Source organism: Callithrix jacchus, chromosome 13 (genome assembly GCF_049354715.1).
Source record: "Callithrix jacchus isolate 240 chromosome 13, calJac240_pri, whole genome shotgun sequence".
NCBI classification, from domain to species: Eukaryota; Metazoa; Chordata; class Mammalia; order Primates; family Cebidae; genus Callithrix; species Callithrix jacchus.
Window position 1 is genome coordinate 5,121,560 of NC_133514.1, and position 24,500 is coordinate 5,146,059.

The 24,500-nt window shown below is 45.4% G+C and overlaps 1 protein-coding gene and 1 pseudogene across 6 annotated transcripts in view; one reads left to right on the forward strand and one right to left on the reverse strand.

The window, feature by feature from the left end:
* The window catches only part of LOC100398008 (uncharacterized), a 115,299-nt gene continuing 90,799 nt past the window's right edge, over positions 1–24,500 (reverse strand). For all 6 annotated transcript variants that reach the window (XM_078347069.1, XM_078347060.1, XM_078347059.1 and 3 more), the window contains one exon: positions 1–24,500. This exon is cut by the window's right edge. Coding sequence is in view for 5 of the 6 variants with exons in the window: in XM_078347060.1 (XP_078203186.1) it covers positions 18,638–19,702 (1,065 nt within the window). In the remaining variant the exon portion in view is untranslated.
* On the forward strand, positions 7,594–8,329 carry LOC100402518 (palladin pseudogene; annotated as a pseudogene).

Sequence of the window (24,500 nt, forward strand, 5' to 3'; positions counted from 1 at the left end):
TGCACTGCAAAAACATGTAGAGATTATTATTTTACAGAGAAAAGGAAGATATTAAAGCAGATGCTGACATGGTCCTCCCAGCTCCAATATCCTGTTTATTGTCATACATTCGGCTCCTCAGTGTTTAATGACAAGCTACTAATGGCTTGTATCAAAGCACAGAAATTCTGAGTCACAGTCGGGATGCAAAGCAGAGCCCTGCATTCAAGGGGCTGAGTCTGGCTGGGGAGAGGAAAGGTTCCTCTGCCTCCCATGGCTATCTGTGGGTGGAAGGGCGCACAGGGTATCAGCTCCCCTCCACGCCAGCCTGCGTTCCTAGCTGGCGACCTCTGGCCAAGGCGGGAAATCCCCTGCATTTTTCTTCATTATAGGTTTTTCTTCCGTATTTCTGAATCCCTCATATCTCAGGGAAGGAAATCCAGGAAGTATCAGTTGCGCCCCCATCTGTTGCATTTTCTGTTTCTCCACGTTAATGAAAGAGCAGTCATCCAGTTTCCCCTGGCGCTGAGTGCTTGGGACCTCCCATTGTTCCAAGCTATGAGGACACGGTTCAGATAAGATGTCTGCTGCCATTTCGGAGGCTCCTCTTAGCAAACTTTAAAGCCCAGAAAGCCTTCTATTTTCAAAGCAGGAAAACTAGATTACAGCAAAGCCATAACCTTGTCTCTCTCCTAACCTTGCTCCCTAATCAGGAATAAAAAGGAAATTATCTGAAGAATTACCTAATACATTCTTCATCTGGCTGTCATAATGAAATCATAATTGCCATCCGGCAGCAATATGTGATGAAATTACCAGGGCAAACTATTAATTACTCCGAAGAGCCATTTTAATTGTAAACAGTTTAATGTACCTCTATAAAAACTGTCCTCAGGCAGGCGCCTAGTGAGAGTGTTGTGAACGCTCTGCTGTCCTCGGTGACTGGGGGATGTTTTCATAAGATCTTCATGGTGATTTTCCAATTCCAGTTCCTTAGGCCTGGGTATTACGTCCTCTAATACTACGGGGAGTAGAAATTTCTCCGTTCTCTTGGGTGGAGTGTGTGTGTGCGCATACATATGTGTTTATGGGTGTGTGTGCACTGTGTAGGTGATATGCGTGTATGTGTGCATGCATACGTATGTGTGTATATGTTTGCATGTGTCTGCATGTGTGTATGCTTGTCTGTGTGTGTATGTATATGTGTGTATGTATGTATGTGTGTGTCTGCATGCATGTGTATGTATGTGTGCATGTCTATATGTGTGTACATATGTACAAGTGTGTATGTGTGCATGTTTTTGTGTGCATATATAGGTGTGTGTCTCTGCGTGTGTATTTGTGCATGCAGGTGTGTATGAGTGCATGTGTGTATTGTGTGCATACGTATGTGTATACATGTGCATGCGTATATGTGTCTATCTGTGCTGTATATATGTGCATATATATTACATAAGTGCATGTGTGTATGTGTACATATGTACATGTGGGTGTCCATGTGTATATGTGTATGTGTGTACATGTGTCTGTGCATGTGTTTGTGTCTCTACATGTATGTGTGTGCCCATGTATATGCCTGTGCATGTTGTCATGCGTGTGTACATGTGTGTGTGTATGTGCTACTAGGGGTACCTTAAAGAAAGGAGATGGTGAGGATGACAGGGAAGTGTGTGTGTTGCCAGCCACACACACACTCACAGAATAGCTTTTGATGGAGCACAGTAAATTTGGGATTAGTGAGGCAAGAGGAAGTATCTTTGCTTCACTCTTGTTCTTTGAGATGCCTTTCATTGAAATGAAAATGCAAGCTTTTCTCGGTCTTGATGCCAACAGTCATCAAGTGGGGCTTGTGAGTGAGAACGCAGAGAGAAAAACATGTGAATTATTTATGTGGATGACCTGTTTCTATTCTTGCCTTACTTGTAAAGTCTTCTACTCCACAACGATTGAAGAGACAGGAAGCAAACTTTTAAAATTACGCAAATAAATGGGCGAAGAGACATACAAGAGGACAAGCAGAGAGACCCCGCTCGGTGCCGTGGTCGTGGCTCTTCTCGCCACGAGAGCCACAATGAAACGCGTTGGAGGCGCATCACGTTGGACTGAGGACTGAAGGTTCTTGGGAAATAGAACCATGTTCAGCATCAAGTAGGAAAAAATTCACAAGTACGTGAAGTCAAACCAATCAAAACTGAAGGAAACACAGAATCAGCACGTAGCTTAAATTAACTTCAGAAATATGCAGCCAGTGGAATGTCCTTGGGAATTGCATTCTAGCTTCTGAGCTGGAATTTGTGTCATTAAACTGATATCCAGATGATGTACATTTCTTGACTTAATACTCACAGTTCAAAAAAAAAAAGCCCACTACATTAACACAGTGACTGTCATTTCCCCCTTATGAATGGCGTAATATCTGTCAGTCCATACAATTTCAGATGTTGTCTTTCTGTTGATTGTTAGTAACTTTAGAATATAAATTGCAGAGAGTTTAAATAATAACTTGTGAAATTACTGCAAACCTAATTATGATATGTACTCACGCCATCCCTTCTGTTGGTTCTGAAATGAACAAACTATTCAAAATAGTGAAGAGCCAGTGGGTGTAGAGAATTATGTTTTATTAAACTGTAAGAATTCTAAAAGCAAGGCTGGGTGCAGTGGCTCACGCCTGTAATCCCAGCACTTTGGGAGGCCGAGGCCGGTGGATCACAAGGTCAAGAGATGAAGACCATCCTGGTCAACATGGTGAAACCCCATCTCTACTAAAAAAAAAAATACAAAAAGTTAGCTGGGCATGGTGACACATGCCTGTAATCCCAGCTACTCAGGAGGCTGAGGCAGGAGAATTGCCTGAACCCAGGAGGCGGAGGTTGCGGTGAGCTGAGATCGCGCCATTGCACTCCAGCCTGGGTAACAAGAGCGAAACTCCATCTTAAAAAAAAAAAAATAGAATTCTAAAAGCAACCATATTGATGGATCACATATCCAATATTCTCTTTTTTGACCAACTTTGCTGCTGTCAAGAAGAGAAGGATAATACTGTACAGTAATTCAAGAGCAATGATTTATTACTCCCACTATTTTGTAGGTATTAATATCAAAAGCTAGTTGTTGGCAAGTTGAACAACGTAGCAAGGGCTCCCGGAGGAGCCATTTCCATCTTCCTGTGTGTGACTGGAGCCCAGCTCTGCAGTGTGTTCTGTGCCGTGTGGAGAGCTGCACAATCTCGCAGGTCGTGGGGTTCTGGGGGTCAGCTGATGAATGGAGTGCTGAAAAGGAGATCGTCCCGCCACACTGCAGGCAGGAAGAAGCATTTGTCACCCCAGATGATTTTCTGGAATACTTGGTGGCATTGTCAACTCTAGGGTGAAAAGTAATGAATGACTCCATTCAGGCAGCACCTCCCAGGGCTGAGGAGGAGAGGTTTAGTCCCACTTAGCTGGTGACAATTGCTAATTGAGCCACTGGGTTAGGATAAAGGGGGCATAGCTGGTAAAAGAAGTCAAAAGCCAGCTCTAAGATGGTAACTTACAACAGAAACAATGACTGTAGCAAATGCGTGTGTTTTCTTCCTTGATATGTGCGTGCACTTGCCACTCTTCTGTGTCTGAATCCTCCCTTGTCCCGCCAGACCTGGGCTTCCCTCTTCCTACTGAGCTCTCAGCCCTGCAGGGCTCGTCTGCCAGTGCAGCTTTCAGAGTGATGCTCTCGTCATCTGGTCCTTATCAGGTTCTGCCACCCAAAGGCTCCGGCAGGACAGGAGAGGGAGGGAGGGCAAAGCATCAGATGTGGATGTCCAGCTCTCCAGCTCCGGCTGTGGGTTGGTGGTGCTGCGCTTCCCATGCACGGGTGTGGCTTGCTCACTGTCCTTTTGTGGGCTCTGTGTCTCCCTTGCCACTCTTACCCTGGTAGTCGTGGTTCCCGTGGTTCCTAACGTGGGCTCTGCACTGTCACTCACTGGTTGTCCTTGACCCCACCTGTGGCTTTGCCCAGAGCCCCTCCTCACACCTGCCTGAGCCCCTTTTCTGAGGGCAGCTGTTTCCTACCAGGACTCAGGCTGTGGTCCATGGTCCCTCACTTCCTACTGTGTGCATGATGTGCTGCTGGGGGTGAGTTTATAAAGTGCCCCCACCCCATGCAGGCGATGGGCTGTCCAGATGGCCTTGTGACCATCTGGTGGCCTTCTGACCATTGGGATATGGAACGGCTCAGAGAAGACAGCTGTGGCTGAGGAGCCGGTCAGGAGGAAGGGAGGGAGATGCCGTGTATGCAGGGACAGGTGCATTGGCCTGGGGCGAGCCGGATTCTTCCCCTGTGCCATGACAGACAGCAGAGAATATGCACAGGTGTCCTATTCTTCTTAATCTGTAATTATATGTTTTGCAATATTATTGATAGAAAAATCTGTAATTATATGTTTTGCAATATTATTGATAGAAAAATCACCTTGCTTCTTGGCATTTGTTCAGATGCGGGTTTAATTTCAGATGACGTAAATAGCATCACTTTTTCATTTGAGAAAACTGGAGGTTTGAGTGATAAAGTATTATAGGAATAAATACCCCAGCTGGACTCAAACATGGTATTTCTAGGCTCAGTGATTAGTCATTTTGATTCTGTTGACTGATAAAATTAATTCATATAAAATGTTAAAATCACATGTTCACTGAAGCATTTGCTTTAAACGGACCTCTTTTTTCTATTAGCTTTTTAGGTTATGGGCACCACTTAATATATGTTTCTCTTTGACTCCACTGAGAAGTTGAAATAACTATTTATTTATTGAAGCATCTGCATTGTACCAAACACTGGCCTAGGCACTCAGTTGTTTCCGGTTTTGCTTTAGTTGTAAGTTATAATTTATAAGCATTTTGGATGATCTCATTTAATCCTCACAGCGGCTTGCAGAAAGCGTCACCATTCTCTCTTCATAGACGAAGGAAGGGAGACCCAGGAGAGCACTGTGGTTGGTGCATGATGCAGAGCTGATCTTGGGCTTCCGTGATGCCTATGTGGCTCTGATGCCTACCTACTGTTTCCACTATAAAAGCGCTCAGTGATGTTTAGTTACTAGGAGGAGCAGTTATAATAGAGGTTCAAAATGTTCTATTTCTTTTTTTTTTGAGACGGAGTTTCGCTCTCGTTACCCAGGCTGGAGTGCAATGGCGCGATCTCAGCTCATCGCAACCTCCGCCTCCTGGGTTCAAGCAATTCTCCTGCCTCAGCCTCCCGAGTAGCTGGGATTACAGGCACGCGCCACCATGTCCAGCTAATTTTTGCATTTTTAATAGAGATGGGGTTTCACCATGTTGACCAGGATGGTCTCGATCTCTTGACCTCGTGATCCACCCGCCTCGGCCTCCCAAAGTGCTGGGATTACAGGCGTGAGCCACCGCGCCCGGCCAAAATGTTCTATGTCAAAACAGTTTTGATAACACTAGAGCGAGAATAAAATTGTGATCTGTTGTCACTTGGTGGGTTTCACCAGGAGATCCTGTTACTCTCTTCATTTCTGCTTTAAAAGGGCTGCGGTGCCTGTTATCTGCGCGGCTGCCATTAGATGGCAGTGTTGCTCTTGTAATGATGATAGTAAGCCTGTCACACATCTGCATTCAGCTGTATGGTTTACAAGGTATTTAAAATACGATGTCTCATCAAATGATCAGGACCGCATTTCCTACACCCTTACATCACAACGTGCTGGCGTGAACTCAAAAAGGCTAAGCCTTTTCTGGATAGTAGAATGATAGGAGATCTGATTGAAGCCACACTGTTAAATGCTGGCTCTCCAACCTTTTGACAAAACAGCGTTCAGTTTATTATTTACTGAGATGAGGGAAAAATACTGCCTTGACTGAACTCTGGTAGTTTTCTGTAGAGGAAAGTACAAGGTAGGATTTACTGCGAATATGAATGTGGTTTACTGCAGATGTTTCAATTCAAGGGTTTGTTTGGAATTGGATAAAAAGCATGATATAAGAGTTTGGGGTTGTAGGATTGGCAGAAACAGTGAGGAAAGGATTTTAACATGAAGGATTTAATGATTCTTAGGGGTTGAATTCTCTGTTGATGCTTTTTCTTGAAGAATTGGTGGGTCTTTGGGGAATGTCAGTAATGTAAAATAAAGGTTTTCTTGGAATTGTTAAGGAACACCATAGAGACCATGAAACAGGAAAGTGGCATTGAAGTAGACAGTCTGCTGTTTGTGGGATGGTGGTTTTGGCCTCAGTCTCCCTACTGAGGAGGCAGAAGGACAGAACGTTTTTAACTAAAGGCATAATCAATCCGGATTTTCACTAGTCTTTGAGGTGTTACAATCACATATCAGATTTCTAGGGCTGATTATCTCAAATGTCCATGAAAGTCAGTTATTTTTTTCTCTTGAGTGATCTTTTTCTCGTTGAAGCACTTGACAGGGCAGCAGATGTGCGAAGTCATGTTAAGATTCTGGAAATCACATCTCTGAACACAACCACACAAATAGAAAGATTATGATCAGGGGTTGTATCCACTCCTCGGCCAGTGGCCAAGAGTGCTCAATTCAACAACAGAATAAATTTCATCCCTATTTTGAAGAGCCCATAGAACCAGGTACGGACTTCTCCAGCCCCTTGGGAGGCCAAGGCTGGAAGATTGCTTGAGCACAGGAGTTCAAGATGAGCCTAGGCAGTATAGTGAGACCCTCATCTTTACAAAACATAAAAGAAATTATCCAAGTATGGTGGCATGCACCACTCAGGAGGCTGAGGTGGGAGGATCACTTCAACCCAGGAGGTTGAGGCTGCAGTGAGTCATGATTGCACCACTGCACTCCAGCCTGGGCAACAGAGGGAGACCCTCTCTCTCTCTCTCCAGGATCAATGTCAAGTCATAGAGACCATGTCTCAAAAACAAAACAAAACAAAAGCAAACCAACCAACAAACAAAAAAACACCAGATATGGGATTCTTAACCAAATTACCCAATTTTCTGATACTTTTATTTTTAGGCGGGCTCCTTTGGGTGACGTTACGGACGAATCTTCAGCCTGTGTCTGAAATGGGTATTCTGGACAAGGTTGAGATGGAAAGAAATTGCTCACCAGCTAAAATACTTTCAGACTTTGTCCCAAGTACAATATTCTCTCAACAGTCTCACAGTGACAGGGAAACAGGAGCGTCACAGAGACGGATTAACTCAGCTCATCACTGTCACTTTCTCCATATTTGATAGCGATGACTTAGGAAGTCTCTTGTTTTCTCCTTGTGAGATTTTGTCTATTTACTAAACATCAGATATTCATCGTATATCTTGGCATTGATAGTAAGTTGGGCCAGCTCCCATGTGCAGAGCATTCATGGATGAGAAAATAATTAAAATCAGCGGAGTCCGCACAGCCCTAGCTCACCCCCAAGGCGGAGTCGGAAGCAGCGGGACGCGGAGGGACCCGCTGAAGATCCAGCAACTCCAGAACACATCCGACTGGAACTGGAGGCCGGCACCTGGCAGCCCCGCCGCCCCTCCCCCGAGCGTCCCTGGAGCCCACGAGCTTGCTGGCCTCCTGCGCCGCCCCCTCCAGGCAGTCCTCCGGCTCCTTCACCTAGGCACGCCCCAAGCAGTTCCTCTCGCGCAATGCCTGAGCCATGGCCGGGTGGGACACGGCCTCCAGCCCCGTCTCAAACAGCCTCCCGTCCCCCCGCTGCGGTCCCTGGTCTTCAGCCTCGCTATGGCCTTCCCCGTGCCCCATGTGTTCGCGCTCCTGAGCCCGGGCCAGGTATCCCACCGCTCCTCCCCGCCATAACCCTGGCCGCTGGCAGTGCCCTGGGGCTGCCCAAGGGCGTCACCCCCGCCGGATTTCCCAAGAAGGCCAGTAGAACGGCTGGAATAGCCTCCCATGAGCAGATTCAAGGCATGCTGCGTTCCAGACCTGGAGCGAACACTTGCTTCAAGAAGGACGCTCCTGAACAGGCCGGCGAGGCTGACACATAAGTAAGGGCTTGGAGGCTCCCAGGTGCTGACGGTGCAACTGTCTTCAACATTGAGGAGCCAGAAGAGGAAACAGCTCTTCGGGAAAACAAAGTCTCCAGCTGTAGGCAGAGACTAGAGAACAGGCTAGAAAGGGCTCCTGTGCATGCATAGGTGCGGAAGTTCAGTTTGGAGATGTGCCTGTGGAAATTGGAACGCACCGTTCTTTGAGATGAAGCTGAAATCATTACAAGATCCTTGAGGGAATGCCGGAAACTTTCAGATGTAGAGTGGCTGGAAATCCTAAGCCAAAGATCTATTGGTTTAAAGATGGGAAGCAGATTTCTCCAACGAGTGATCACTGCGCCATCAAAGACATCTCAATGGCACCTGTTCCCTGTAGAGCTGTTGGCCCCACAGGGTCGTGGGGTGTCCCTTATGCTGTGCTGAGGTGCGGAATCCAAGAAGTAAAGAGACAGGATGCTGAAGAACTGGTGAAGAGCAGCTGGACTTGGGGGGCCACGCAACCTGTGAGCGGAGAACAGCGGCGGCCCCCAGATGCCCAGAAGTATCTGTGTTTATTAGGTACAAGCAGGGGGCAGGGTCGTGAGTGAGGTCATCATCTATAGGCTTAGTGATAGGGCATACATAATTGCATGAGTCACAAGCGAGGGGGGCCCCCCCATTATGTCACTTGGGCAGAGAGGTGGGCCGTGCACAGTAGTAGAGTGTTGTGTACAGAAAAGGGGTCCACCCCCATTAGGTCACGGAGGCAAGGAGGTGGGCTGTGTGCAACAGGTGTTCTGCACAACACTTCTTATCTGGGGGCTGGAGACTTCAAAGGATTTCTAGTAGAAGGATACTGTAAGCCAATGCAGTGGGAGCTGACAGACTTGTGCTCTTCTCTTAAGATATTTACGGGAGGATGATTCACACTAGCACAGAAGGCGGAAAAGAGGGACAGGGTGTACAGCCGCTGTGACTGGTCACACCAGAGGGGTTCTTCTCCCTCTGTTACTTCCAGGATCTCAGGCCTGAGGCCTACTTTCCACAGGAAGTGGATGCAACGTACTACAGTTCCTTTATCAGGAGGAGAGGCTCTTGCTCCAAGCCTGCCATACAGCGTATGCCCTTTCAGGCAGGGACGCCGCCACCTGGGTCTTGGGTTCTTGTCCTGGTCTGGCTGTTTTCCCATGTACTGCTTCTGTTCTGTGACTGCTCTAGGCATTCCTCCTACTACAAACTACTATGGTTATACAGAAGGAGTCTATAAATCAGCACTAAACGTGTCAGTACAGCTCCGACTACGGTACCTATATAATTATATAGAAAGATTATGTAGAACTAGCTATGCTAGATAGAAGTATTAAGTGTGATGATATAAGCTAGATATATGTAAGCAGCAAGTTATAGTTCAGGCACTAACTGTGCCTGGGGTCTGCACAGTTCTCCTTTCTCCGTGCCCATGGGGGCTGTTACCCACAGCTCCCTCCATCCCATAGCCTCCCCCTAGATGACGACGGGACTACACTATGAATATAGGCTTGCTGAATTTGAATTTTTGTAAGAGGCACTATTATTCTTATGGAATTAAATCGATGTAATTTTACACCTTGAGACCTCCCTGTTCCAATCCAAGTTGCAATTTGGTCCAAATACAGGTGAGAGTGTGACTGCTGTTACGAAGTTACAACAGCCGCTCCACTGAGTCCTGACTCTGAGCAGCCACTCCTGTGAGACAGTGTAGACGAGGGAGCGTTATCATGTTAAAGGCTGTTGGGGTGAATTTTATTTCCCTGAGACTTATGAATGTTTTCCTTCAATTACTTGTAATTCCATTTTAGGTTTCTAACTCCTGAGGACTGTTGAGACTCAAATCTTCTCAAAGAGTGGAAAACAAATTACTCATAGCATAAGTTGGAATGGCTGAAGTAGGTCTTATCTAATTGGTATTTCCAAGTAACTTCTGGAAATTATTTAGAGTTTTAAAATTATCTTTCTGATGGACACTTTTTGAGGTGGTATTTTTTTTTTTAACCAGTGTGCCCAAATACAAATAAGGAGTTGTAGTTTGAATTTTATGTGGAGCTATTTTTTTTTTTGAGACAGAGTTTCGCTCTTGCTACCAAGGCTGGAGTGCAATGGCACGATCTCGGCTCACCGCAACCTCTGCCTCCTGGGTTCAGGCAATTCTCCTGCCTCAGCCTCCTGAGTGGCTGGGATTACAGGCACGCGCCACCATGCCCAGCTAATTTTTGTATTTTTAGTAGAGACGGGGTTTCACCATGTTGACCAGGATGGTCTCGATCTCTGGACCTCGTGATCCACCCGCCTCGGCCTCCCAAAGTGCTGGGATTACAGGCGTGAGCCACCACGCCCGGCCAAAAAAATAGGAGAGTTTTAAGGTGAAAATGTGGGAACTATATGTCCTTTTTCTAATTGTTTAACAACTAAGTTTTTTTTCTAAATTTCCAGTTTTCCCTTTGTAGGTGGCCATTGTTCTATGTAAATTGGTTTATTATTTAACCACTTTCAAGCTATTGGTTTTGGAGGTTTAACAATGACTGTCATTAAAAATGATATCCTAAACCATGTTGAGAACTTTGTCCCTTAACTTGAAAGTTTCCTTTAAGCCCTGTAATTTTTTTCTCTTCCCGTTCCAGGCCCATGTCCTGCATTATTTGTTGACTTTGCGAGGTACACAATTGTTCAGGTGTTGAGACTTTGGTTCCCCACTGCTGTAATAAGTTTCTTCCCCACAAGTTAATAGGAATCTGAGTCACAATAGGCCGAATAGGTCCAGGCTGTCCTTCGGGCCCTTTACATGGTAAGGTAAGACTGCTTCGATCAACTTCCGAGGCCTGCCCCACTCTGACTATATTAGAGTGAACATCTTGTACAGGCCAAGAAGAGGGTCAGTGCTGAACAGAAATAATTCACACATTTGTGCTAGGATTAACTAAACCTCTAAATGTTTTTTCTATGCATAGTGACTTTACATGCTGGGTGTTTATCTGTGATTTGGTATACCCAGGATGCAGCTTCGCCCTGCTCATTGGTACTTCCAAATCCTCCAGTCCTTTTAACTTTGCTTTGACCTAATTTGATGTAAGGTAAAATTAAGAGTTGTGCTATGAGTTTTCAGGGTTAGCACGTCAAGGAATGGAAGATGACGTTACAATTTGTATTTCCCCTGTAAAATAACTATTAATCACTTCTGCGTTAACTTTTGTCCCTTGAGTATAGATTTTCCTAGAAGCAAAACCGCTGTTTCTGCAGATAATGGCCCACAAACTGTTGGTGCTTTTTGTGGAGGCTCCTTAGGTAAAAATACCTATTTTTTGAGTGCTACACAAATTTGCTGTTGCACTTTTATTGGTGGCAGGGGACAAACATTGTATAGAGATGAGGGAGTAAGTGAGCATGATAGGCCTCAGTTGGAATCGGGTTCCCTTCCTTATTAAATTTTGAATGACATTGATTAGCCCAATTTTTTTTCTTTTTTATTAAATTGCATTTTAGGTTTTGGGGTACATGTGAAGAACATGCAAGATAGTTGCATAGGTACACATGTGTCAGTGTGATTTGCTGCCTTCCTCCCCTTCACCTATATCTGGCATTTCTCCCCATGATATCTGTCCCCAACTCCCCACCCCCGCTGTCCATCCCTTATTTCCCCCAACAGACCCCAGTGTGTAGTGCTCCCCTTCCTGTGTCCATGTGTTCCATTTGACCCAGCAATCCCATTACTGGGTATATATCCAAAAGACTATAAATCGTTCTACTATAAGGACAGAAGCACATGAATGTTCATTGCAGCACTGTTTACAATAGCAAAGACCTGGAACCAACCCAAATGCCCATCAATTTTTTTTTTTTTAACACTTAAGGCAAATGCCTGGTTTAGTATTTTTTGTTTTTACCCTCAGCTGAGGTCCTGCTCTTAGATTTTGTCTGTAGTTAGTCCTTTTTTGTGTGTTCCCTTTTCCCATAATTAAAACAAGCCCCAGGAAATGCAGCAGTCCCTTTGTTTACCCTCAACCCTGCCATAGTTTGTGCTAACATGTAGCCTTAAGTCATTTCCTTCAATGCCCTCACAAGCCCCAAGACCCTCCATTAAATGAGCTTTCCCTTTCAAAGGCCATTTAGCAGCCTGACATTTTGTATTAGCCTTATTGATTGCTTTTTAAAATTTCTTTAGAAATTTAAATGATAAGGTTTAAATGTTACCTGAAACTGTCCCTGCTCATTTTGAGGATGCATTATAACAGGAAAGTGCTGTCCTCCTAAATTTCCTTCTCTACCAGCCTGCTGAATCCCAGCCTGAATAGACCCGATTACTGCTGTGGAAGGCATGTGTACAGCCACTGGAACAGCAAGTTTCACTCTTGAAACATCTTTTAAGTTTTCCAACAGGGCAATATCAGGCAGGTTTGGCTATTTTGCTTTTTGAGAATGGGCTTAACATTTTTCCTTTTTTTTTTTGAGATGGAGTTTCGCTCATTACCCAGGCTGGAGTGCAATGGCGCGATCTCGGCTCACCACAACCTCCGCCTCCTGGGTTCAGGCAATTCTCCTGCTTCAGCTTCCTGAGTAGCTGGGATTACAGGCACGCGCCACCATGCCCGGCTAATTTTTTTGTATTTTTAGTAGAGACGGGGTTTCACCATGTTGACCAGGATGGTCTTGATCCACCCGCCTCGGCCTTCCAAAGTGCTGGGATTACAGGCTTGAGCCACCGCGCCTGACCAACATTTTTACTTTTTAACTTAACTAATACTATTTAATTTGGCTTAAAGTTTTCCTTTAAAGGGTGTGGTTTCACATGCCACTTTCTAGTTGCTTTTTAACTAATTCATGGGCCACGTGTAATTTCTTTCCCTTTAGAGGCTACTGCTTAAATTGGATTTTAAGAGTTACCTCAGAGATGAAACAGTAATTATTATTAGATTTACATTTTACCTAAACCTTAGCAGAGAATTACCATTTCGGATGTTACTTGTTTACAAAGAACACACAGAATTGAGCTGTGGAACAGCTGCGGAGCGAGCGTGGCATGCAGGTGTTCGGACCTGCCCCGGAGGGCGGCCTGCAGGTGTTCGGACCTGCCCCGGAGGGCGGCCTGCAGGTGTTCGGACCTGCCCCGGAGGGCGGCATGCAGGTGCTCGGACCTGCCCCGGAGGGCGGCATGCGGGTATTTGGACCTGCCCCCACACCACTGCTGCTTGCTGCACTGTACTGGTGTTCTGCTTGTGCTGCTCGCTCAGGAACCCGGGACACAGTTGCTGGCCTTGGGCTGAGCCAATTCGCTGGAATGCCGCCGTGAGCTTTTGTGACATGGTAAAAGCCCCATAAAACTGCACACCCCAACCACACCTCGGCTTTCTGTTGAAACCGCTCTCTGTAAGGCTAATGTGGCAGGAAAGCAGTCCAAACCCACACCATCTTGGCCCCTGTGACTTGTAATAAGTAATTAAGGAATGTGATTTTCACCCTACCCAGACAATGTGTAAACAAACGCTAATCTTGACTTTTGTGAACACTTAAGTAACGATCAGAATGTCAAAAGTCCCTTGGCCCCTGGAATGTCCAGAGCCCCCCACCCTCATCTCCACCCAGGAGGTGATTTACAGAATCCTACTAGTAGCCCTCAGAACGTCTGAAGCCCCTCACCCTCACCCCCCAACCCCAGAGGTGGTTTTACAGGTATAAAAGGTCTTGACACCCTCCTTTCAGGGCCACGGATTGGACAGACGCGAGTCCTCCGTGGCCGCCAGCAATAAAGACCCTGCAATTTGGGATACTTTTGTCTTGGTGTTGACTTTCTATGCTCAGCCCAGTACAACGCTTTCTTTGCTGTGGGCTTTTTCCACATTTTTTTCTTTTTCTTCACCCCCATGGCCAAGTTGACTGAGGGTGATACTTTTGCTTGCTCTGCTCCCTCCTCCTGCCTGGGGCGCTGCTTGCTGGCCTTGGTGGAGCTTCCCACTGGAGCTTTTTTCTTTTCCTTCTTTTTTCTTCTTAGTCATCTTTGATTCCCTCATTCCAGTTGCAATTTTCTTTTTCCCCAGCTCCTTCTTTATAAAGCAATGAAAGACAAAGCAACAGAAGGACGGAGTAAGAAAGCACAGATTCAACGACTGACAGAGCAAGCGGCTAGCACGGACTTAACTCCCCCTTTCCTTAAGAGAGGTCCTCGCAGACTCAGAGTAAGCATTACGCCCGCGCACTCCTTAGCCCGTGTGTCTCTGGCACCTCCGAGCGCTTTAGCTCAGCTACAGAGCTTCTTAATGTAACGGGCTTAACATTTTTCCTTTGGGCTTCTTTGTCCATAGTTCTCCTGTTTGTATGCTGGAGTGTTCCTTCACTGAAGCGTCTTTGTACCCCACAGTTGGGCACCAAAATGTCAGGGTACCAGCCCAGACACAACCTAGGAAGTAACAGGGTCGGCAGAGACAAAGAAATTAAGAGACAAAAGTAAGTGCATCAAGGTGGGCTCCCAGGGGCCCGAGATGAGGAGGAGGATGCGAAGGCTCCCAGCACTGGAGGCCCACACTGTTCACTGAGTGTTTAAACAAAGAAGCATGTGCTCACAGATGTGTAGGGGGTGGAAAAGAAGCAAAGCGTCAAGCAGATGATCTAGAGCTTTGGCGACTTGGCATTTCCCGTGGAGGTACAGAGCCTGCTCTACTCTGAAACAATCAGTAAACAGATAGGGAAAGGCTGCAGCTAGAGCCAGCCAGCCTGGTCACATTCTGGTGCTTCCAGGGGGTCTTCCTAGCTTTGAGCACAGAGCACGGTGTTCCATTAATTCTCATCCTGTGCCGGATAAGCAGGCCATGCATCAGCCCTTCTCTCAACAAAGCATGCGTTCTGCTTACTGTGTACCAGGCACTGTTCTAAGTTCTTTTCCCGAGCGTGGGAAGGGGAAATGAGATAGCCCCTTTAATCTCTTGTCATTTCTTTCGTTTCTTTTCTTTTCTTTTGAGATGGAGTTTCGCTCTTGTTACCCAGGCTGGAGTGCAATGGCGCGATCTCGGCTCACCGCAACCTCCGCCTCCTGGGTTCAGGCAATTCTCCTGCCTCAGCCTCCCGAGTGGCTGGGATTACAGGCACGCACCACCACACCCAGCTAATTTTTTTGTATTTTTAGTAGAGACGGGGTTTCACCATGTTGACCAGGATGGTCTCGATCTCTTGACCTCGTGATCCACCCGCCTTGGCCTCCCAAAGTGCTGGGATTACAGGCGTGAGCCACCGCGCCCGGCCCGTCATTTCTTAAACACTTTTTAATCCCCTAGTCTTACAGTGCAGAAGCGAGTTAAATGAAGGACATGAGAATAGTCTTCTTTATTTATTGCTCCCTTTTATTTCCCGTGAACTCTCATATACTCTAACAAGAGTGTGTTTCCTTCACTCTTCAGCCTGAGCATGTTCAGCTTTTCTTGGGAGAGGGTGGGGGGTACAATATTTCACTAATCTAACACCTTTGGTCTTATTTATATAACATGACGATACAATTTTCACATGTATTAGGTTTCAATATATTTTGTATTTAATATAAGAAAACTCTCCTGAAAGAAAAGAGTGTGGCAAAGCTTGAGAAGTTGCTGGGATTCATGTAGCTAATCAAAATGGACCTAAGGTTTGAGCTCAGATTGCCAGACTCCAGTTCAGTTAATCCAGAGGTCCTTTGTTAGCGGAAACAAACCTGGATTTGAAATCCGGGAGAGGAACGTAAGGTCATTGAGAAATTGGAAGATAGTCTAGTATGTTTTCTGATATGTTTAAGTCTGTCAAAAGAATATTATTAATAACGTCCCCAGGGAGTGCTGGTGAGTCTTTTGACTATAGAATTGAAATGAATGTTTAAAAGTAATTTTAAAAATAAAAAAAAGGATTAGAAATGATATTACCTACATTTTGACTTCAAAATCTATTTCAGTCTACCCTGTCCGTGAAGGTTCTTTTCTTAAACGTTTTTTGGTGGTAGAAGATGGTTAGAAACACTGCAGGAATTGTGGGAAAAACAGGGCGAGGCCCAAGTCATGAGTAGACTTATGAAAACTGTTAGGACGGTTTTATGTCAACTAAGTTAATGAGGACAGAAGTCTAATTAAAGAGAAATAACAATATTGCTTCACGCGCCCTAATTTCCTGAACAATAGGTTCAGGCGCAAGTCCTCCCATTCTTGATTTCCTGCCTGCTGGAAGTTTTTTGGCTTTCAATAAGACGTTTATAAATTCATGTACCTTTGCTGAAAATAATCTGCAGCTTCGGTGTTTTTAAAGTATAGTCTATCCTTCTGCTTAATTATTCAAAGTCACAGACACAGATCATTTTTTGATGTTTGAGACGGGAAAAGCTTTGAATGTCATTTATGTCCATCTCCTTGTTATAGATGAGTAGTTAATCATCAAATTCTTTTGTAAAGATAAAAACCCTAAAATGCATGAAGCATGTACTCTACTCACTGTGTACCAGGCACTGTTCTAAGTTCTTTACCTGTGTTAACCCATTTCATCTTCAGAGAAACCACTGAAGATAAATGCAATTATCGTCCCATTTTTCAGACAGGGAAACGGGCACAAAAAGATTAAGTGGCTCATGTGAGGTCACACACCAGAAAGGAGCCAGACCCAGGATTCTGCTTTCTGGAACTGTGTCTTAAGTGTTGCTCACATGTTACGTGTAGGCCTCTCTGTGTGTAGGTTATGCTGTCTCAGAGCTGCCTGAGTCCAGGCTTCATATTCCCTACTGCCCTGACAAAACAGGAGGGTCATCAAGTTCAACTTTACTGTCTGTTGGCTTTTTATGCTTCTGTTAAAGTTTCATTGCAGAAATTCTGCTTTGGTTCTCTGTTCTGTGTCTGATTCCTAGTTATTATCTGTCTGTTTCTCTTGCAGAGTTGACTCTCAGATCTTATATACTGTGTATGGAATGACATTTCAAGAAAAGTCTTAGAAATGAAACCTTTTTACTGAAAAATTTGTTAAAAGAAATATTCAACATAAAACAAAACAAACAAACAAACAAATACTCAACATTGAGGAGGGTTACTGCATCCCTAATATTTTCTCAGTCAGACCTAATTTAAGGAGCCCTCTTAATTTTTAAATAAATAGAAATGACTGTATTTTCAGACTACAAAGTAACATAATTGTATTGTAAAAATGCAGGACATGCATGAAGATAAAGAAGATCATTAAAAGCACCGCATATTTCGACCCCACAGTGATATCCACCGTTAGCATCTGCTGATGGAGCCACATCACGAGGTACTAACCGTGACTGATGAGACGGCATCCTTGAATAAACACTTCCAGCAATAGGGAAACTCCATCACGGGCAGCACACACTCCATTCCAACAGCTTCAGTTGTTAGAATGCTCCTTTTGGAAGATGGATAGACTTGACATGCTTGTATCCATTCTTTCCTTCGACATCTTGGCAGAGCTGCTAATCTATCACGGTGCTTTCTATCGAGCTTCTAGGCAGCCACAGCAGCACTCATCTTATCAAACAGCCTGTCACACTGAAGTGCCCTCTTCCAAGCATGCTAATTTTTTGTCTTTTTAATTTTGTTTTGCTTAACACCAGAGCCATCACACTTGAAAACATGCTCTCTATGTTTTTTTGTGTGTGCAATATGGATAGGCTGAGAATTTTCCCATCTGCAATTTCTAGTTCTTTTTTGCATAAAAATTTCATCTTCAATTCATTTTTTTCCTTACATGTTACGATAAGCAGCCAGGAGGACTAAAGCCACTCCTTCAACACTTGGCTTCAAATTCTCTCCAGCAACATACATTATAAATATATGCAATTTTATCGGTCAATTCAAAGATAATATAAAAAATAAATTTCTTTAAATATTTAATTTCATTGCTTGCAAATTCTACCTTTCACAAAACACTAGATCGTAAACACAATTTTGCCAAATTCTTTGCCATTTTATAACAAGGATTGCTGTTTCTTCCTTGTCCAATAATATGTTCTTTATTTCTATCTGAGACCTCCTCAGAATGGCCTTTGCAGTCCATATTTCTTTCAGCATTCTACTCATGATTATTTGTGTGTTCTCTAAGATGGAAGTCTTCTGCCACGTGAGGACACAGTAAGAGCGCGTCACTTACAAACCGGGAAGACAGCCCATAGCGGAGTCTTGATCTTAGATTTGCCAGTCCCCAGAATTGTAAGAAATAAATGCTTGTTTTTAATCCACCAGTCTGTGGTGTTCTGTTACAGCAGCCCAGACTGATGAAGGCAACTCTCTTTTCTTGTTTGCCGTCATCCCTAAAACTAGAGCATATTTTTCCCGAATTTATGACGACTCTAATCAGTCATGGACTATGAACATTTTTTTGCCTTTGGGAAACTTGTCAGTCCCCAGACTCACGGAGCCCAAACTTCTTGGTGTAAGATGCAAAGATTTCATTAGTGTGATACAAGGTGTAGTAGTGAGATGGATAGCTCCTGTTTCCTGGACAGTGTGTGCTAGTTACGAGGGACTGGCATCATATGCTCATTGCTGGCATAATGCTTATGCTTCTGACTGTGCTGTCATCTTCCATTTCCAACCATGCTCAGAGCCATCTCCCAGGTACCATGGCTATCTTCAGTGGGCCATTTTTCCCCTTTCACACCTCTGTGTCGACCCCAGTGAATCTGAAGGCAGGACACCTGGCCAAAGAGGATTGTTACTGAACCTTAAGACCCCATGGAATTTGCCTTGGTAGGTTTTGGGTGACTTGCCTGGACCCTTTTCTTCTTCCCTGTTTCCCCTTTTTGGGATGGGATTGTCTGTCCTGTGTCTGTCCTGTGTCTGTGCTGTGTCTGTGCTGTGTCTGTCCTGTGTCTGTCCTGTGTCCGTGCTGTGTCCTGTGTCCTGTGTCTGTGCTGTGTCCTGTGTCTGCCCTGTGTCTGTGCTGTGTCCTGTGTCTGTGCTGTGTCTGTCCTGTGTCCTATGTCCTGTGTCCTGTGTCTGTGTTGTGTCCTGTGTCCTGTGTCTGTCCTGTGTCCTGTGTCTGTGCTGTGTCCTGTGTCCTGTGTCTGTGCTGTGTCTATCGTGTTTCTGTCCTGTGTCTGTGCTGTGTCTGTCCTGTGTCTGTGCTGTGTCTGTCCTGTGTCTGGACTGTGTCTCTGCTGTGTCTGTGCTGTGTCTGTCCTGTGTCTGTTCTGTGTGTGTGCTGTGTCTGTCCTGTGTCCTGTGTGTGTCCTGTGTCCTGTGTCTCTGCTGTGTCTGTCCTGTGTCCTGTATCTGTCCTGTGTCCTGTGTCTGTCCTGTGTCTGTGCTGTGTCTGTCCTGTGTCCTGTGTCTGTCCTGTGTCCTGTGTCTTGTGTCCTGTGTCTGTCCTGTGTCCTATGTCTGTCCTGTGTCTGTCCTGTGTCCTGTGTCTGTCCTGTGTCTGTGCTGTGTCTGTCCTGTGTCCTGTGTCTGTCCTGTGTCTGTCCTGTGTCCTGTGTCTGTGCTGTGTCTGTCCTGTGTCCTGTGTCTGTCCTGTGTCTGTCCTGTGTCCTGTGTCTGTGCTGTGTCTGTCCTGTGTCTGTGCTGTGTCTGTCCTGTGTCTGTCCTGTGTCTGTGCTGTGTCTGTCCTGTGTCTGTGCTGTGTCTGTCCTGTGTCTGTGCTGTGTCTGTCCTGTGTCTGTGCTGTGTCTGTGCTGTGTCTGTCCTGTGTCTGTGCTGTGTCTGTGCTGTGTCTGTGCTGTGTCTGTGCTGTGTCTGTGCTGTGTCTGTCCTGTGTCTGTCCTACTGTGGTTGTTTTGGCAGCACATGTTTGTTTGGTTTTGCACATTCACTGCTGGAGAAAAATTCTGCCTCAGAATGAATCATACGTGGAGTCTCACCCATATCTGATTTAGACAGTATTTAGATGGGACTTTGGACTGTAGACTTTAGAATTGGTGCTAGAATGAGGTAAGATTTTGGGGGCTATTGGGATGCGATAAATGTATTTTGCATGTAAAAAGGACATTAAGTTATTGGGGGCAGAGGTGGAATGCTATGGAATAAATGTTTGTATTCCCCCCCAAATCAATGTTGAAGCCTAATCCCCAAGTGATGGCATTTGGTTCATGAGACTGGAACCTTCATTAATGGGATTAGTGATCTCATAAGAAGAGGCACAAGAGAGACGACCTCTCTCTGCACCGTGTGAGAATACAGCCCTGTAGGCCAGGGAGCAAGCCCTCACCAGGAACTGAATCGGCCAGCACCTTCTTCTTGGCCTTCTCAGTCCTCACGATTGTGAGGCATGATTTTTTTTTTTTAGATCACTCAGTCTATGGTATTTTTGTTATAGCAATCCGAATTCACTAAGACAATGGTGATATAAACACAGAGCATGATTTAGAGGGGCTGGTATTTTCACAATTAGGTGGATAAACTCTAGCTTGGAGGCTACACTTTGCACCAGTTTCTGGATGGTTGAAATTGGAAACTTAACGTATATGAGGTGGACTGACCACCGTTCTTACTACCTGATTTGACCCGAGGAAGTCTATGATACCGAAACATGAAACGTATAACTAAAAAGTTGTTTTTTTGGTTTTGTTTTTGAGATAGAGTCTCATGTATCAAACAGGCTGAAATACCGTGGCATGATTGCCACTCACTGCAGCCTGGACTTCCTGCGTTTGAGCAACCCTTCCACCTCAGCCTCCCAAGAGGCTATTTTTTTTGTTTTTATTTTTAGTAGAGATGAGCTGTCACTATGTTGCCCAGGCTGGTCTTGAACTCCTGGCTTGAGCTGGTCAGTGATCCTGCTGCCTTGACTTCCCTTGGGATTATAGGCATGAGCCACTGTGCCTGGCCAACTAAAACGTCTGAATCTCCTGAGTTGCTCAACTACTTTGGGAAGGGTAAATAATTCACAGAGTGGTCACGTCTGAATAAGGAGAAGTCCTCTGACATGAGGCAGTACCAGGGACAAGGCTGTAGGAGTTAGGCATGGAGAACAGGCGTGGGGGACTCCCTTGCAATGTCTCCAGTCCTCTCTGGATAGACGAACACATCAAGGTCAGAGGCCACAGAGTAGGAGGAAAGATTGGAGAAGATGTGCAGATGTGAGGTGCAGATGTGCAGTTCAGAGAATTCCATGAAGAGAAGAAACCTTCGCTAGGGGTGAGGGTGCGGGTAGAGGTGTGCAGGACTGTCAGGCTCATGCAGGGCAGATGTCTGAAAGCCCCTAAATGTTTTGAGGGGGTTAGAACCCCTGCATGAGGGCATGTGGATTGACAGGCAGGGTCAGAGGGAAGACAAGAAAGCTGGGTATTGGAGACACCGAGCATACCCCTGTCTGGGAGTGGGTGGTGTTTTGCCTCTGAGGACATTCCACAGGTGACCATGAATGTATTGAGTTCCCCAGTAGAGAGGACAGTGAGCCCACATGGGGGGCACTATCAGGAGAGTCCATGCCCCCTTCTCAGTACATTTTACCTCTCCTCACTTTGGCTTGGATTTTGTCCTGCAGCCCCAGGGAGCCCAGAGATGTGTTCCTTCTAGCTGCACATACTGCTCATTAAGCCTTCTACTTAATCACTGGCTAGCGATGCTGAGAATTTGCACCTGGCACCTGTGTTTGCTCCTTTCTGGAAATGCTCCAGACTCCCTCACTGTGTCTGCAGGTAACATAGTGATGGCTACACTGGGGGATGAGCTTGGGAATCCCGTTCCTGTGTCATTGGCAGCAGGTGCCTCCTGAGCCTTCTGAGGCTGATGCTTTTGCCCATGGCCACAGCAGCAAAGGTGAGCCTAGTAGCATCCCCAGGGCTCAGGTTCAGTGGCCGGGAAGGTGCGTAGAGACTTGTGTTCTCCAGCAGAGCTGGTCAACAGACTGTAGAGCAGACTGTACCCAGCCCTGCCTGAGGCAGATTTCAATGGCTTGTTGTGGGTGATACAGGCTGAGGGAGCTTGTGATGGGGACAGTGTGAGGGCAGGGGATGGCAGGGACTCTGACATCCTAGCAGCTGAGAGAGTGGGTTGTTATTAGGGCAGTGTACGTGTCTCTGGCTGGCCCCAAAGGCACCACGGGAAAGGGTGTCATGCTGAATTCAAGCTCATCTCCGAGTCTCTTTGCATTTACATCTTCCTGGAAAGGAAAAGTGCTTCTTTATCTCGCTGCTTTTTGCCCCAACTTGGTCTCAGCAGCAAGGACGATTTTGCTCCTTATAATTTAGAATAAGCTGGGCTCAGTGGTTTGTACCTGTAATCTCAGTTAACAGGGATGCTGAGGCAGCCTCCTCCTGATTGCTTGAGCCTAGGAGTTTGAGGCTGCAGTGAGCTATGATTGCACCACAACACGCCAACCTGGGTGACAGAGAATCTGTTTCTTAAAAAAAATCTGAAATAGATAATACACCTTCTAAATCATGACGTAGCGCACACAGACACACACAGTATCAGAGACCCGAGATAATCTTCTCTTCACAAATGTTCTCTTCTGGGTTTGGATTGGAGTGGAGTAAATGACTGAGTACTTGTGTTTGGCTGTATATGTGGTTTGAATTGTGTCTTCTCGGTGTAAGAAAAGTGACAAGTTTCCAACTTTCTGTATAATTAGGCCAGAAAGAGTAAGAAAAGAAACTAGAGGGAGGCAGACAGATACAAGCTCAAACCAGCAATAACGTTACGGACTTCGGGACGTTGTGTTAATTCCTCAGCTTCCCTGCTCTGCTCCTGTGCCTCTCACATAAAGATGAGAATGGCAGTTTGCACTCAAGTTGTAGGTAAAATGTTGACGACAAACATTCTAAGTCTATTTAGGTGTTCAACAGCTAGCCACCAAGAACCTGGAAGCAAAATTATCCTGACTTCTGACCTCTGCTGTGCGTGTGTGTGTATATGCGTGTTTCTATACTGAGCTATGTGTGTGTGCGTATATGCGTGTTTCTATACTGAGCTATGTGTGTGTGCGTATATGCGTGTTTCTATACTGAGCTATGTGTGTGTGTGTATGTGTGTTTCTATACTGAGCTATGTGTGTGTGCGTATATGCGTGTTTCTATACTGAGCTATGCGTGTGTGCGTATATGCGTGTTTCTATACTGAGCTATGCGTGTGTGCGTATATGCGTGTTTCTATACTGAGCTATGCGTGTGTGCGTATATGCGTGTTTCTATACTGAGCTATGCGTGTGTGCGTATATGCGTGTTTCTATACTGAGCTATGCGTGTGTGCGTATATGCGTGTTTCTATACTGAGCTATGCGTGTGTGTGTATATGCGTGTTTCTATACTGAGCTATGCGTGTGTGTGTGTACATGTGTGTTTCTATACTGAGCTATGCGTGTATGTGTATATGCGTGTTTCTATACTGAGCTATGTGTGTGTGTGTATATGTGTGTTTCTATACTGAGCTATGTGTATGTGTATATGCGTGTTTCTATACTGAGCTATGCGTGTGTGTGTGTACATGTGTGTTTCTATACTGAGCTATGTGTGTGTGTGTATATGCGTGTTTCTATACTGAGCTATGTGTGTGTGTATATGCGTGTTTCTATACTGAGCTATGTGTGTGTGTGTATATGCGTGTTTCTATACTGAGCTATGTGTGTGTGTGTATATGTGTGTTTCTATACCGAGCGATGCATGTGTGTGTATATGCGTGTTTCTATACTGAGCGATGTGTGTGTGTGTATATGTGTGTTTCTATACCGAGCGATGCATGTGTGTGTATATGCGTGTTTCTATACTGAGCGATGTGTGTGTATATGCGTGTTTCTATACTGAGCTACGTGTGTGTGTGTATATGTGTGTTTCTATACCGAGTGATGCATGTGTGTGTATATGCGTGTTTCTATACTGAGCGATGTGTGTGTATATGGGTGTTTCTATACTGAGCTATGTGTGTGTGTATATGCGTGTTTCTATACTGAGCTATGTGTGTGTGTGTATACGAGTGTTTCTATACTGAGCTATGTGTGTGTGTGTGTATATGAGTGTTTCTATACTAAGTTATTATTTTTCTCTTCCCTTTCTTTTTTTTTTTTTTTTTTTTTTTGAGACGGAGTTTTGCTCTTGTTACCCAGGCTGGAGTGCAATGGCACGATCTTGGCTCACCGCAACCTCCGCCTCCTGGGTTCAGGCAATTCTCCTGCCTCAGCCTCCTGAGTAGCTGGGATTACAGGCACGTGCCACCATGCCCAGCTAATTTTTTGTATTTTTAGTAGAGACAGGGTATCACCAGGTTGACCGGGATGGTCTAGATCTCTTGACCTCGTGATCCACCAGCCTCAGCCTCCCAAAGTGCTGGGATTACAGGCATGAGCCACTGCGCCCAGCCGGCTGCTTGTTCTTTTCTAATGAGCAGAGCATCCGTGTGTCCTGACTCACTGTTTTGGAGTTAAAGTGCTTTTGGTTAAAGAGCTTGTCCCTGTTTTCCTCCTGCTGGTCTCCTTGTTATTCTCCAACTAGATTCAAATGTTAAACCTCTGCCTCCTGGGTTCAAGCAATTCTCCTGCTTCAGCTTCCTGAGTAGCTGTGATTATGGGCTTGTGCCACCACATCTGGCTAATTTTTTTTTTTTTTTTTTTTTGTATTTTTAGTAGAGGCGGGGTTTCACTATGTTGGCTAG